Source organism: Aulonocara stuartgranti (genome assembly GCF_965226115.1).
Source record: "Aulonocara stuartgranti genome assembly, chromosome: 3".
Lineage (NCBI taxonomy): Eukaryota > Metazoa > Chordata > Actinopteri > Cichliformes > Cichlidae > Aulonocara > Aulonocara stuartgranti.
In genome coordinates, this window is record NC_138941.1 from 54,990,402 (window position 1) to 55,005,136 (window position 14,735).

The 14,735-nt window shown below is 43.1% G+C and overlaps 2 protein-coding genes across 2 annotated transcripts; both read right to left on the minus strand.

Moving 5' to 3' along the window:
* Positions 1-233: 233 nt before the first annotated feature.
* Positions 234-2,304, minus strand: LOC309699560 (tripartite motif-containing protein 16-like). The gene has a single exon (XM_082522655.1). It carries the CDS (start codon positions 2,194-2,196, stop codon positions 523-525), a length of 1,674 nt encoding a protein of 557 aa, XP_082378781.1. The 5' UTR covers positions 2,197-2,304; the 3' UTR covers positions 234-522.
* A 4,938-nt stretch (positions 2,305-7,242) lies between these two features.
* On the minus strand, positions 7,243-14,018 carry LOC309703126 (uncharacterized protein; the record flags this gene model as incomplete). Its single annotated transcript, XM_082527836.1, has 7 exons — positions 7,243-10,301; positions 11,125-11,274; positions 12,071-12,214; positions 12,637-12,703; positions 12,811-13,036; positions 13,203-13,383; positions 13,889-14,018. 7 exons carry the CDS (start codon positions 14,016-14,018, stop codon positions 10,168-10,170), a joined length of 1,032 nt encoding a protein of 343 aa, XP_082383962.1. The 3' UTR covers positions 7,243-10,167.
* Positions 14,019-14,735: the final 717 nt, after the last annotated feature.

The following is a 14,735-nucleotide window of genomic DNA, read 5'->3' on the forward strand; positions in this document are numbered from 1 at the left end:
TGCTGTTTTAACCAGTCCAGCTGGTGCTGGAGGACCGAACACTGGTGATGGACTGCACTGTGCTGAGACAGATTTTGTGTTATAGGCTTCATGTTATGGACGCACAGTGTGAGCACTCAGGTCGCACCGTATAGTGTGAGACCCCCATCGTGACCTACAAACTTCTAACCCCTGTGATTCACTCATACAGTTTGAGCTGAATAACACGACTGAAAATTTTTTAAAAATAAAAATTAATAAATCACATAGTGTATGCCCAGCTTAACCAGACTGATGACAGATTTCAAACATGCTGAATATGAAGAGTAGTATCATTTAAACTCACATGATTATCAGCCATAAGAACAAATTCAGATTTATATTGATGTAAGGTATATAAATGTAAGTACAGTTTGAATCAGTGCAATATTATTTTCACACATCAATGGACCACTGAACTTCTCAGCTTCTAAAATGTAAAGCCTCATTTAGAAACTACACAAGTACATATAATGGTCAGGGATCAACATGAACCTGTCTTCTCTATTTGACTTTAATCAACTCTGCAGTGGCTCCAAGTCCACAAAGACAAAGTCCAGCATAGAGCAGCTGAGTGAATGTGGTCTGGACTCTGTGGAGGAGAGTCATGGTTTCAGAGACGCTGTAGAAAGACAGAATACCTGCTCTGTGATCCAGGTACACTCCTACTCTGGAGGACCGAGGACCTGAGAGGACAGTTTGGACTTTCTTGTGCAGAAATTTATAACTGTTTGTGTCACAACGTAATGCCCAAGATTTGTCATTGTTTCCAAATCCACATTCATCGCCCCCCCCTGCTCTGCTGATATTCTTGTATGCGACTGCTACACGAACTGCTCCCCCTCTCCACTCCACCTCCCAGTAACAACGTCCAGTCAGACTCTCTCTACTCAGGACCTGTAAACATACAGTGAATCTGTCTGGATGATCAGAATAAGACTGTTCTTGTTTCATAAATGTTACTTTTCTGTTCCCCTCAGATAATAACAGACGTCTGTTTGCTGTGTTTGGATCCAGTGTGATTTCACGTGAATATTTTAAGAATCCAGCTCTGGTCTTTGGCTCTGGTGGTGACAGTAAAACATCCTCTTCAGTGACTGTCAGTGAGATGTTTGTCCATTCCTCTCTCAGAATGTCCTGTAGTTTATCTCTGGTCTCTGACACAGCTGCTGTCACATCCTCAAAGTAGCTCAGAGGACGAATATTGATGCTGGATGAGTGTGTAGACTCACTGAGTGCTGACAGTGAGGGGTAGTTGTGTAGAAACTGATTGTGATCCTCTGTGTGTGAGAGCTGCTCCAGCTCGCCGTCTTTCCTCTTCAGCTCAGCGATCTCCTGCTCCAGCTTCTCCTGAAGCTCTTTGACTCGACTCACTTCAGTTTCCTGCTGGGATCTGACCTGCTGCTTCACATCAGAGCTTCTTTTCTGGAGGAGACGGATCAGCTCAGTGAACATCTTCTCACTGTCCTCCACTGCTTTATCAGCAGAGCCATTGATGGCCTCCACCTCCTGTTGAAGCAGCTTCACATCTTTCTCTCGATCCTGGATTCTCTGCTGGATGTTTAGTCGTCTCACCTCGAGCTCTTTCTGCTTCTCAGTCCTTTCTGCTGCAGCTGGGACTGTTTCATGGCCTTTATGTTCATCCATTGTGCAGAGATAACAGATATTCTGCTGATCAGTACGACAGAAAATCTTCATCACCTCATCATGACGAGAGCAGATGTTCTCCTGGAGCTTCTTGGAGGGGGCCACCAGCTTGTGTTTCTTTAACGGAGCTGCATCATAGTGAGGTTCAAGGTGTTTCTCACAGTAAGAGGCTGGACAAGATAAACAGGACCTCATGGCTTTCCGCTTCCTCCCAGTGCAAACATCACAGGCCACATCTTCAGGTCCAGCATAGCAGTGATCAGCTGGAGCAGCTTGGAGTCCAGTCTTCTTCAGCTGCTCCACTAAAGCTGCTAACATGGTGTTTTTCTCCAGGACAGGCCTCGGTATGAAAGTCTTCCTACACTGAGGGCAGCTGTGGATTCCCTTCCTGTCCTCTTCATCCCAGAAACTTTTAATACAGTTCCTGCAGTAGCTGTGTCCACAGGCTGTAGTCACTGGATCCTTCAGTAGATCCAAACAGATGGAACAAGAGAAGGTTTCTCGGTCCAGCTGAACTCCTTTCTGCGCCATTTCTCCTCTCAGTGTCAGTGACTGTGTGAGTTTCACTTCCTTATAACTGAAACTAGTCTGAGCTCTGATCTCAACAACATGTTTCTGCAGTGAATGGAGCCTGTCAGCTCTTACATGTCACCACATGTTGGTTACACCCATCTTCAAACTGTAGATCTAAAGGGGAGGGAACGAGGAAACACGTGGACAGAGAGGAGGTGCTGTGTTTAAGAGCAGGAAGAAGAGGGAGGTTATCAGGCTGTGCTTCACTCCAGGAAGAGGAGCAGTTAGAGAGTGAAACTGTGTGTTTAACCCTTTTTATTTACTGCTTCTTCTATATAAATAATTTTTAAAAATCCAGCTTTAATGAACACTGGACAGAAATGTCTCAGGTAACAATAACTGTCAGAACAGCAGAGGCTGCTGACCTAATCAAAGCATATGTGGAGAGCAGGGTTAGGTTAGCAGACATATGCTGGTTGCTTTTATTTATTTATTTATTGCTTTTATAGGCAGTAATCGATGTTGCTGTAACAGGATGAGAACTAGATAAATGCCACTGCATTGCTTTGAACAGTCAGCAGAGTCTGCACATATAATTACAGATATTCCTGCAAAAAGTTAATTACTCAAAAGAATCTTGCATTTTAGTTTTGCATTTATAACAGCTGCTGCAACAGAAATAACCATGTTCTTTACATTAAAATAGCAACAAACCTTTCTGGAACAACTTTCAAGGTTCATGGCGAAGACAAAGATCTAATGACATGAAGACTCCAGTGAAACTTAAAGTATTAGGAACCAGTTTTAATGCGTGACCAACACATTTCCCCCTGTGGCCTTCACCAGGGTCATTGCTAAATACCCTTGTGATTGTGAAAAGACTACTGGTCAAGTCAAAAAGGAGTGTATGGTAAAATGACCAATGACCATGTGACAAGATCAAGCAAGCATTTTTCTGATGTGTTCACCGCTCAATGGTTTGTTGTCATATTGAACAAAATATTAGGTTCTCTTTGTATATTACACTCAGGCATCAGGAAAGAGTGGTAACTAGTTCATAGTTTTTAGCTAATGACATGTCAATCACAAGACATTGCTCAGAAAACGTGCAGATTCTCAGCTAGATCCACCTTCCACTCTTTACTTACAGTTTCACAACAGCAAACAAACACACAAATAAGTTGAAGTAATTGTTTCCTGTATGACTTCACTGGTCTCGCATCAGTAAGGACTTTTGCTCCTTGTTGCTTGAGTTCATTGAGGTGGTGAGCATACATTTATCCCCAGACATGTCCATGTACACAAACATTAAACAACTTCTTTCTGACCTTTTTCACACTTTTGCACCACTTCAGAGGAATCCCCTTAACCTCAAATCACTGTTTTCTTAAGGTATGACTTACCTTCACAGCTGTGTGGATTACGCATCATGTCACAGAAGGTCCACAAGCATAGATGCACGTGTGTGTTCATGTCTGTAAGCTATTATTGTTTCATCTCACTGAAAGCACAAATGCCATCCTCTCTCTCTCTATTTTTATATGAGGATGGGGTGGACAAAATAACAGGAACACCTCACAACAGTGATGGCGCTGAGTTGCAAAGCTGCCTGAGCTGCATTAGAGACTGCGCTGGTGTTATTCACCTATAACGCGCTACAGTTCGTGCTTCCCTGTGTGTGTCGCTTACAAGAAGGTCAACAAACACACCGCAGTGCTGCAGGCAGAACATACATAATCAATCAGCCCTCAGTGCAAGCTACAAACATAAAATATGGGTTACACACACACACACACACACACACACACACACACACACACACACACACACACACACACACACACACAGCAGCCTGCTCTGATATCTATAGCTTCCTATTAAAAGAGAATGTGTGTGTGTGTGTGTGTGTGTGTGTATGAGGGATTAAAACACCTAATAAAGTCAGGGAAAAGCTCTCAGACTCGCAGACAGTAAAACTCAACATCAAAACATCCGGCTGGGACTCATTAAACTGTGAGGGTTTGTAGGAGATGCAGCGCGCGCACACACACACACGCACACACACACACACAGTCATGTTTTCATATCCTTCCCTAGATGTTTATCCTAACACTAGCCCAGTGCTTCCCAAAAACGGTGCCGTGGCACACAGGTGTGCCGTAGAAGATTATCTGGTTTCACCTGATTAGTACTCCAAGTGACCGCAGTGAGTAACAGGCAGAACAATTACATTCTCTTCCACTAGAGGGCGGTACAACCACCTGTTCTAATTAAGTTGGTTGTCAAACAGAAGAAGATATTACATAATAGTCATGCTGTCAGAACACAGCACATAATAGCAATAGATAAATATTTGAAGAGAAAAAGCAGTCAGTCTGGGTCCTGGAGAAAATTCCAGCCCACATGAAGGCCGTCATGAGTGGTGGTCAGAAGAAAGCAAAAAAGGTATACTGGGACAAACTGAGCCTATTTTACTAAGATAAATGATCAAAATGCTTTTTGAGACATTTTTGTTTGGTGATGTGCTGTTTGATTTTTCTAATGTGAAATATGTGCCGTGGCTCCAAAAGGTTGGGAAACACTGGTCTAACCTATTTTCTGTGCCCATAAGGGCTGTTGGTCCCCACAAGTATGGTAAACTTCCAATTCTTGGTCCCCACACAGGTATGTAAACATGGTACACACACACACACTTTTTCCTAGGGGTACATGTGTGTGCATTTAGCCGTATTACTATTTTAGTGGGGACGTTTCTATGTTGTCACCCTTTGGGGACAGAAAAACAGGCCCCTGTAATATAAATCATTAAATCATAGGATGGAGTCTGAGTTTAACTCTGTCTTTTAGTAGATCTCCAACTTTAATTTGTCATGTAAATATCACAGAATTCAGTCTTAAGGCGATTAATTAGTTACTTTAATTATCTGGATACAAATTATAGCACTATGTTGGGCTGGTGTTCTGACTCCAGAGTGGATAAGCAGAAGATGGATAGATGACTTCTTCAGTCTCAGCTGAAGCCTCCACAGCTTTTCATTTGCTTTCTTTTATTTACCTTTTCCTTACTTTGCATCCTATTCTGTTTTATAACCTCTTTGTCCTTATTTACTTTATTTTTCCTCTTTTGTTTCTTTTTATCCTTCACATTAATGTACTTTTGTTTCTTCATCTTATTCCACTTTCCTTTGTCTTCGGTGTTTCCATCATTCCTGCTTCCACCTTCATTTACTTAGCTTGTCTTCATGTGTTTTTCTCTTTGCTTTATTTCCTTCCTCACTTGTCCTTCCCTATATTTCATTTGTTTCTCCTCTTTGAATTGTTTTTCTTTCCTTCATCTTTCTTTTGTATCCTAATCAATGTTTTCCTTCCTTCCATTTCTGCCTCTTCTGTTTCCTCTTCCCCTCTGCCACTTTCCTCCCTTCGTCTTTTCTTCTTTCCCATCTTTGGTCTTTCTGGTTCATTTTTTTCACTCTTCAGCTGTTTTTGCTCTCTTTGTTTGGGATTTTGCAGTCGTCTGCCTGTTGTTGTGTCGGCTGGCGGTACGTTATCAGGCTACTACAAACACACATCAAACTCTACACACACTTTCACACTGCACCTTTCATTTCCAGCAGGTTGTAAAAATAGAAAGCCCATAAAATCTGACTCTTTCATGTCGGAGCATTAGGCAGGAAGAAAACCATCCACATGTGCAGAGCACTGATGAGCAGCAGCACGGACCTGCTGCACAGCTTAGATTAAATCATTCGTTTTATCAATGAAGCTCAGAGAAAAGGAAAAAAACACCTACATGCTTCAGTTTTCCTCGTACGGGGTGTTGCAGCCAGTTCTGGTTGCATAATATTATCTGCTCTCCTACAAACTCCCACATACTGAAGCAGAAAGCTCGGTGCGAGGCTCAGACAGGAGATGTGTGGGAAGACAGAGATTCAAAGTCAGAGTTCGTCTCATCCTGGTTGAGAATAAATAAGCTTCCTTTAAACGGATTCTGAGTGTAGTAGAGTCTACTCCAAGACGCTGCTAAAATAAACTCGACTCATTAAAGTCTGGGTTTCCGCTGCTTTAATGAAGCGCAGTTTCTACATTCCTCCACGGAGATCAGATTCAGTCTCGTACCAGTGAAGTTGGTCCGAAAAACCTCAAGCTGACGTTAGAGCTCGCTACATTTCCAAGTTCAACGTGGCTTTACGTTCACTTCCATCTGTCAGTCTCTTCTCCTTCCTTTCTCATATTTTTCCTTTTACTCTCTTCTTTCATCTTTTCCTTCCTCCTTTTTCACTCCTCTTCCATTTTTCCTTCCTTTTCCCTCTCCCATTTTTTCCCTTCCTACCTTCCTCCATCCCTCCTCCCCCATCTTTTCCTTCCTCCTTTCCTTCTCTCCCTCCTCTCCTTGTCCCCCTTCTAGCCAGTTTCTTTTCCTCTTGTTGAATATGAGCGTTTGCAGTAAACAAACATTAAAATGACCAAGGAAGGAAGGAAGAGAACGATGTGTGCTTGTCAGCATTCAGCTCACCTGTAAATTTCAAGTGACGACTTCATTGAGGTCGTATGAGCCATTCTTTTACTTTGGTAAACCAGAGTTTACCTCAAAGCAGCTCTGTGTACACGGCATTTGGCCGTCTTTGTGAGGACATTCATCAACATCAGTGGGTTTCCCCGTGTATTTAGGAAGTACTACTAAGTGCTTAACTAAAACTCTGACCACAGCCTCATTTAAAGTGGTTTTTGTTTTTGTTTTGTTTTTAATTATTTGGTTTCAGTGGCAGACACCTTCAGCTCACTCATGTTTGGACATTTGGTGCTCTCCTCTTTATGATCAGCTGCAGGTGAAACGTTTAGAGGACATCTGTAAATTGCAGACACATAACCTGCAGTGTTAATACAACACAGGTGTGCATCAAGAGTGAAATCCAACTACCATAAAACTGAGTTACAAATTCTTCTGGGTCACTTTGGTTTGAGTTTTTCATAATAAAAGTCAAAGGAGCTGTAAGAAAAGCAGCAGAAAACTCCCATCACATTTCAAAAGCAATGTTTAAAACACAAAAGACAAGCAGTCAGCACTTTATAAAACTCATCTTTATTGATTCAGAGTCATCCCTCCATCCACGACAATATTTTCTCTGCTGTGTTCTTATAAAAAGCTGAATATGTACATCCTCTTGTATTTACATTATTTTACATGATTACATCGTCAGAGAGCCTCACACCTGCAAAAAGGTCAACTCTCCTGCCTGAAACGTATCACCTGTTGTCAGGGGAAATGAACAATAGAGCAACTTGCTCCTGGGTTGTTGCCTGGCAACAGCAGCTTATCGGATTAATATCGGTAAAGAGGAATTGTTTTTAATTATTTATCTTATTTTTCTAAATATTTCACAAGCTTAGAAAAACATGCGGAGTGACCCCATGTGCTGCGGCAGTGGGTGGGGAAAAACACAAATTAAAAAAGTAATGGAACATATAATGTAGTGCAATGCAAGTTTCTAATGTGAAGTCGTGACGAAAGTACAAACTAATAACAATAAAGTCGATGCACGTCAAAGAGTTTTTGTGCACTTTACATAAACACACAGTCTGAGGAAAGTTTAACAACAAAAACTGTAGCTAACACTAGGCTGCTAAACATCTCCTCATCAATCAGCTTAGTCCTGCACAAGAAGGTGAGAGGGAAAAATGATACAAAATACAGGGTGGAAAAATGTCCTAAAAAATATACACAAACCACTGATCAGACTTAATGCTGATTATCTGATAAATCATAGAAAGACATCAAAAGGTGGCTGGAAAACATAATGTGGAGAGCAGACTCAGAGCATAAATGTGGCTCTTTAAAACCTGCTTTGTTCTCTAATGAGAAACAAAACAGGTTTTATTTTATGTCTGTAATATGACTTAAAGTAAAAGCACATAATTACTTAGGTATAAAAATATTTTATCCATGGAGGCAGAAAATGTTCACCGAGGTCATGTGAAGTGTTCAAGGGTCGTTTTCACTTTTCTCTTCTTTATTTTAAAAACTGTGTTAATGCTAATGTTAGCAGCTATGTGTAAAGGCAGGAGAGGCCCCAGTCATTCAGGTCTTAGAGAGTGGTGTGCGATTCCGTGGCAACTACTGGTCGCTATGGAAAAATGTGTATTCCCAGACTCGTTGGAGAGTAGTTTCTAGCAACTGCCTGTAGTTTGCAAGGAAGGCGTCGCCTTGTCTGCAAACATCACCAACTATGCAGCTGTTAAACTGAGAAGCACAACACAAACTGAAAACAGAGATAGTTCACCTTCGAAATAAAAGTTGAACCTTTTGAAATGTACGTAGTAAGAAGCAAATTTTCTGTTTTGTGTTGGGGAGCAGTTGGCTAGTGTTTGCAGACAAGTTGGCAACTTCCAAGCGAACTACGGGTGACCACAACAATTTGCTAGCAACACAGTCACAAGGTGGTGCAGCTCAGCCTTCGTGATCAATTTCACAACAGGTAAGTGGTTCATAACCTCTGCACAGCTGAATGAATGACAGGTGTGCAGAAGGAAGAAAAATGATACATATAATAAAATAGTACCTAGCAGCAGTCAGCAATCACTTAGCAACCAGTCAGGGGAATATGCAATTTCCCCTAGCAACCAGAGGTTTCCATAGTATCAACAACTGCTCTCTAAGCCTGCGTGACCGAAGCCTAAGCTTTTAAAACATTCAAGACTCTCTCATTAATACTGAGCAGAAAAAAGGCCTCTCTCACACACAGAATGAGTTTAACAGCAACAATAACTCCGTACTTACAAAAGCTCGTGTGTGCAGCCCCCACCCCCTCCAGCCCTGACGGTGAGTAAATAACCACAACCCTGAAACTGAAGGCGCTAAATGGAAGTCAGCCACCTTTTGAACTGTTAACTCCTGTGCTTTCCCCACTTTAATACTTCAGTGTCTCAACAGAAACAGGCTAATGCCAGAGCTGAGCAGCAGCCGGTGCCACCCCTTTGAAAATGTTTAGGTTTTTGGCAGAAAGTTGTTGCACTACAAGTAAAACTGCGGCATAAATCATTTGGACATGTGCGTCTGCGAGTGATTTAGCGTGCAGTAAACCAGAGTAATCGCCTTTCTCTCTTTAAAAATAATGTTTCTGTAAAGCTTGACAAAGTTTCCAGTGTTACAACCATTGCAGATGTGAGGCTCTGCCTGTGGCCAACATGTTTCGAGGGTTTAGTCTTCCCTCTTTTTAATGATGGGAAAAGAAGCTTTAATTCCCGAATTTCACCGTTTCCAACGAATCCCAAGCACCAAGCATGTAACTCTGCCGCAGGATCAAAACACGCTGTTTAGAGGCAACAGAGATGAAGAATTTGGCTCAGCTGCTGAGAATAAATGTGAAACAATGTGATGGTTTAAAAAAAGATACTGACTAAATGTGAGGTTTGGTTTATATGCTGTGACATCGCTCATCGCTGTTGCCTCTAAAAGTTGCCCGTGTCTCTCCAGCTGCCAAGATTTGGTACATTTGCATTGGTTAAACAGCATCTTTGACCTCCTTGTTGGTTCAGCAGCAAAACAAACAAACAAACAAACAAACAAACAAAAACAAATTGTTTGCCCTCGTTCTTCCTCTCATTGGATACATTCAAGAAATCCAACACTTCTCTTACAAGCCGTCCTCTCTGGGCCATTTTGATTGAAATAAATGCACTTGTTTGTCCATTTACATCCATGTTTTTTGTCCTTGTGGATTTATCAGTCACACTGTTTGAATTATCCACACTGGGTTCATCCACCCGCCTCTGCCAGCCAATCAGAGACGAGCTGTAACATTCACATCTATCAGTTTGACTGACGAGAAGAGTCGGATCCAGTCAGGACTTTGGTCAAAAAAGTCAAAGTGTGATGAGTTTCTGTTACTTTTCTTTAAAAAAAATGAAATAAAATAGCCGACCCCCAAATCCTTTAAAAAAAACAAAAACAAAATCTGGGCTTTAACCGCGTTTGATGATGTCACTTCCTCCTCAGTCCGTCTCTTTCTTCTTTTCGTCCAGGTCAAAGTCCAGCACAAGAAGTTTGGTCTCCTCAGTGCCGTTTCTGCTGCCGGCGGCGCACACCAGGCGAGTGTCGGACGCTCTGATTCGCCACACGACTCCACCTGGATCAAAGACGTGATTGGTTTAGCCACAGACATGTGATAACAGGTGAGGACATAAATAAAGTTCAGGTACGTATATCTTTTCTTAATATTTAATAACAGAGTGAATACTGCATCTACCTGCACCATTACAGTTCATTTAGTGTCTTTTCTACTGAAATGTGAATGTATTTAATCTGTTTGTTAGTTCCACATTAAAATGTTGACATTACAAAAAACCACATAATATATAATTGAGTCAGTTACTAAAAAATATCTTCTTTGTATCGTTTTATATGATGATGAAGTTGAGAATTTATTCATTTTTAATTTGTATATTTTTTGGACTGGGAAACACCGGTTGCTATAGAAACGTGTACTTTCTGACAAGATTGGGTGAAACTGGTTCCAAAGAGGTACATGAGCTACACCGAACACCACACTGTGACTGATTTAGTTGCTAGCAGACCGCCACGGTAACCTGTAATCTGCATGGAAGGCAAACCACTCACCAATCACGAGTGAAATTGTGAAAAGTGCAGTGCGAATGGGATACAGGCTGCTTGCTTACAAATTAAACGTTGTGCTGTCATGCACGTTTCCAGCTGTGCAGGATGGAAAAAGTGACTGACTGCCTTCAAAGTGAAAGAAACCCCTGTGTTTCCACTTTGTGCATTTTCAAACTTTCACTACAATTCAGTGAATGGCAATCACAGCAGCCTTCTAGCAAAAACAAACAAACAGAAAAGCAAGCACCACATACCTCTTTGCAAATGAATTGACTCAGTAACAGCCAGAAAAATACATTTTTCCCTAGCGACCTAAGGTGGCGCGAACTCCTCACCTGATCCTCGGCTCTGCAGCGCCACCACGTCCCGCAGCCAAGCTCCGGTCCGCAGGTCCCACAGTTTGACCGTCCCATCGTCAGAGCTGGACAGGACCAAGCCACGACAGAACTGCAGGCACGTCACCGCCGACTGGTGCTTGTTGGGACCTGAAAAGTACGCATCATTACACCGTGACCCTTGACCTCAACCAGTTGTCTCTACATGAGCAGCCTTTCTTCTCAGCGGTATCACTTTATGCATCCTTTCTTATATGAGCGTCAGCATGTGCATCTTCATATAACACCTGATTTCACTGAGTTGTAAATTCTCATACTGAATCATTTCCTCCTTCTTTGGCTCTAAAATATTTGCTGCTTAAAATATTTACTGCTGGACAGATTTCCAAAAAGAAAAAAAGAGAGAAATTACATGGACATTTACAGTCCCAGAAAATAAAGTTCAATACCACTGGCAGCGAGTCCAATTTTTCATCCAGTCACCAAAAACCCTTGAAACCACTCACATTCCCTTTAGCTGTACTTTCTGGCTAAATCCATGTGGCTCGAATTGCCCGCACATGTGAGCTGAACAGATGAAAAGCAAACGCTGTGAAATCCACAACCATAAAAGACTAAACAGGCCGTCACAGACTTTGCATGAAAGTATCCTCAGAACTCGTAGCAACAAACACCCTGTGGTTTGTTTTATTTCTCACGAGTCTGACCACAGCTCAGGTTCACTTTCTGCCTCAGACCTTAACATGATTATTCACGTCATCTCAGAGCCTTTACAATGCCCCCTGTTTCCTCACTTCCTCCCAGCGGGTTGCGGACTTTTGAGTCAGCCTGTTTTATTGCCGAGTCAGCGATCTGGCGCAGAAGTTCCACGGCGACCCTCACCTTCAAGCTGCTCTCATTGTTTAATCGGACAGATTCCCTCTAAGGGACGTTACCAGCTTCTCACCTTGCAGCGTGTGGAGACACTGTCCTGTCCGGATGTCCCACACTCGCACCGTGGAGTCGGCATTCCCGGAAACCAGGATGTTGTCTCGAAGCTCCATGCCGCTGGTCAGCGATTGGTGGCCCGTCAGCGTGTGGACACACCCACCTGAACAAGAGACACTCGTTTAGCTTAGACTGACACCCATGCGTTTCATTTTTATTTGCAAATTTTTATATGATTACAGCAGGTTACCACCAACAGGGGGCGCACTGAGCATCACTGTATTTATTCTGTTTAAATTAGATAAAAGTGAAAAGAGGCGATTGCAGCAGCTTTCTGCATTATTTGCCACAAACCATTAAAAATCAACCATATTTGTTTTTCTTTCTTCATTTATCACAGAGAAAGAGGCGGCCGTGTTTCAGTTATGTTCCTATGCGTTATATGTAAAGCAAAATAAATCTATAGTAATAATGATAAACACAGCCTGTCATCCAGAGTTACTGCCCCCTAGTGTCTGAATACAGAAATAAACTCATTAAATAACTCCAGGTTCACAGTGAGAAAACAGAGTCGGTGAGGTCTACCTGTCTCTGGGTCCCACACTTTGATTGAAGTGTCCAACGAGCCGCTCACCACGAACACGCCGTCAAACTGCAGAGAGGGGTGGGAGAGGTGGAGTCAAAACCAAAACAAGGAGCTCAAAGATGCTAAACCGCCTCATGTAGAGCTCAGTTTAAAGACTCCTGCTCTGTGTTTACCTGCAGCGAGTACACTCTGTTGGTGTGTCCCTGCAGCGTGTGCAGGCACACCTCTGTCTCGGGGTCCCACACCTTCACCATGTAGTCGTAGCCGCCCGACACCACGCGGCGCCCGTCGTACTGAACGCAGCGCACCGCCGCCAAGTGGCCAGTCAGGACGTGCTCACAGCGGCCAGTCGACACGTCCCACACGCGCAGCGTGGTGTCCCGAGAGCCCGACACCACCCTGAGAAAAAGAGAGAGAGAGAGAGGCATTACATCGCTGCAGTGACAGCCAATCAGGTCAAGGTGAACCAGAGGTGTGTGTTTGTGTCTCTGTTAAAGCTGCGCTGACCCAGTTCTATGAGTTCATGTGTAACATTAATTTGTGTGTGTGTGTGTGAGTCTGTTACCGGTTGCCGTTGAGATGCATGCAGCGCACGGTGGACGTGTGTCCGTAAAGCGTGTGCACGCACTCGCCGCTTTCGGCGTCCCACACGCGCAGCGTCCGGTCTGTGGAGCCGCTGATCACCGTGGTAGCCGCCATCTGACTGCACCACACCCACCGGTGTGACCCGTCAATGTCCGCAGACACTGAGGGAGAACAAAAGAAGGATACATGATGATTAAACAGTGTTATGATTGAATTTAAACTTTGCTTTTAATTTAAATGATAAAACGCATGAAAACGTTCAGACATGAATGCGACATGAAGACCAGTGATTACAGATAAAGTTGCATTTTTACTGCACTTCAAGCTCAAATATTAGAGTTTGCATTTGGAACAGTCGAGGTCGAAGAAAAGCCAACACGTTCTTCCTCATTCACTAAAGATAAAGGAATAAAGAAATAACCTGGTGCTCTGGGCCAATGAAAGCTGTTATTCTGGGTTTTTCCTGCTTGGATCAAATTAATTAAACGCAATCAAAGCCTGCAGTTTGCACAAACACAGCGAACATTAAACGTCTCTCTCATTGTTTGCGAACGCGTGTGAGTCAATGTTTATTCCACTTTCATGGACAGCCTTGAGAGACAAACGCAGTTTCACCTTGAGGGTGTTGTAGCGACAGTTGCCATGGTAACAGTGGCAAAACTTTGCCTTGGCTACTGTTGCGGACATGGAGGAAGACACTGCGGGCGTCGACACGAGCGCTCGCTGTTACTACACGACTGTCAGCGGCTCGTACGTGGCGGCGCACACGCCTCATCACCCCCGCAGAGTAAAACATCGTGAGGGTGTGTGTGTTTTTCTTTCTGCAGGGAACAAAATGACTTCTCACACACACACACACACACACACACACACACACACACACAGGCAGGTCTAGGCGGATGAGCGAGCAGGTGTGGCGGATTAAAGAATGTTTAACCGAAACCAGATGAACGACCTGAGTCTGCGAGTGTTACTGTGGTTTACAGTGCGGCAAAAAAGTATTTAGTCAGCCACCGATTGTGCAAGTTCCCCCACTTAAAATGATGACAGAGGTCAGTAATTTGCACCAGAGGTACACTTCAGCTGTGAGAGACAGAATGTGAAAAAAAAATCCATGAATCCACATGGTAGGATTTGTAAAGAATTTATTCGTAAATCAGGGTGGAAAATAAGTATTTGGTCAATAACAAAAATACAACACAATACTTTGTAACATAACCTTTGTTGGCAATAACAGAGGTCAAACGTTTACTATAGGTCTTTACCAGGTTTGCACACACAGTAGCTGGTATTTTGGCCCATTCCTCCATGCAGATCTTCTCGAGAGCAGTGATGTTTTGGGGCTGTCGCCGAGCAACACGGACTTTCAACTCCCGCCACAGATTTTCTATGGGGTTGAGGTCTGGAGACTGGCTAGGCCACTCCAGGACTTTCAAATGCTTCTTACGGAGCCACTCCTTTGTTGCCCGGGCGGTGTGTTTTGGATCATTGTCATGTTGGAAGACCCAGCCTC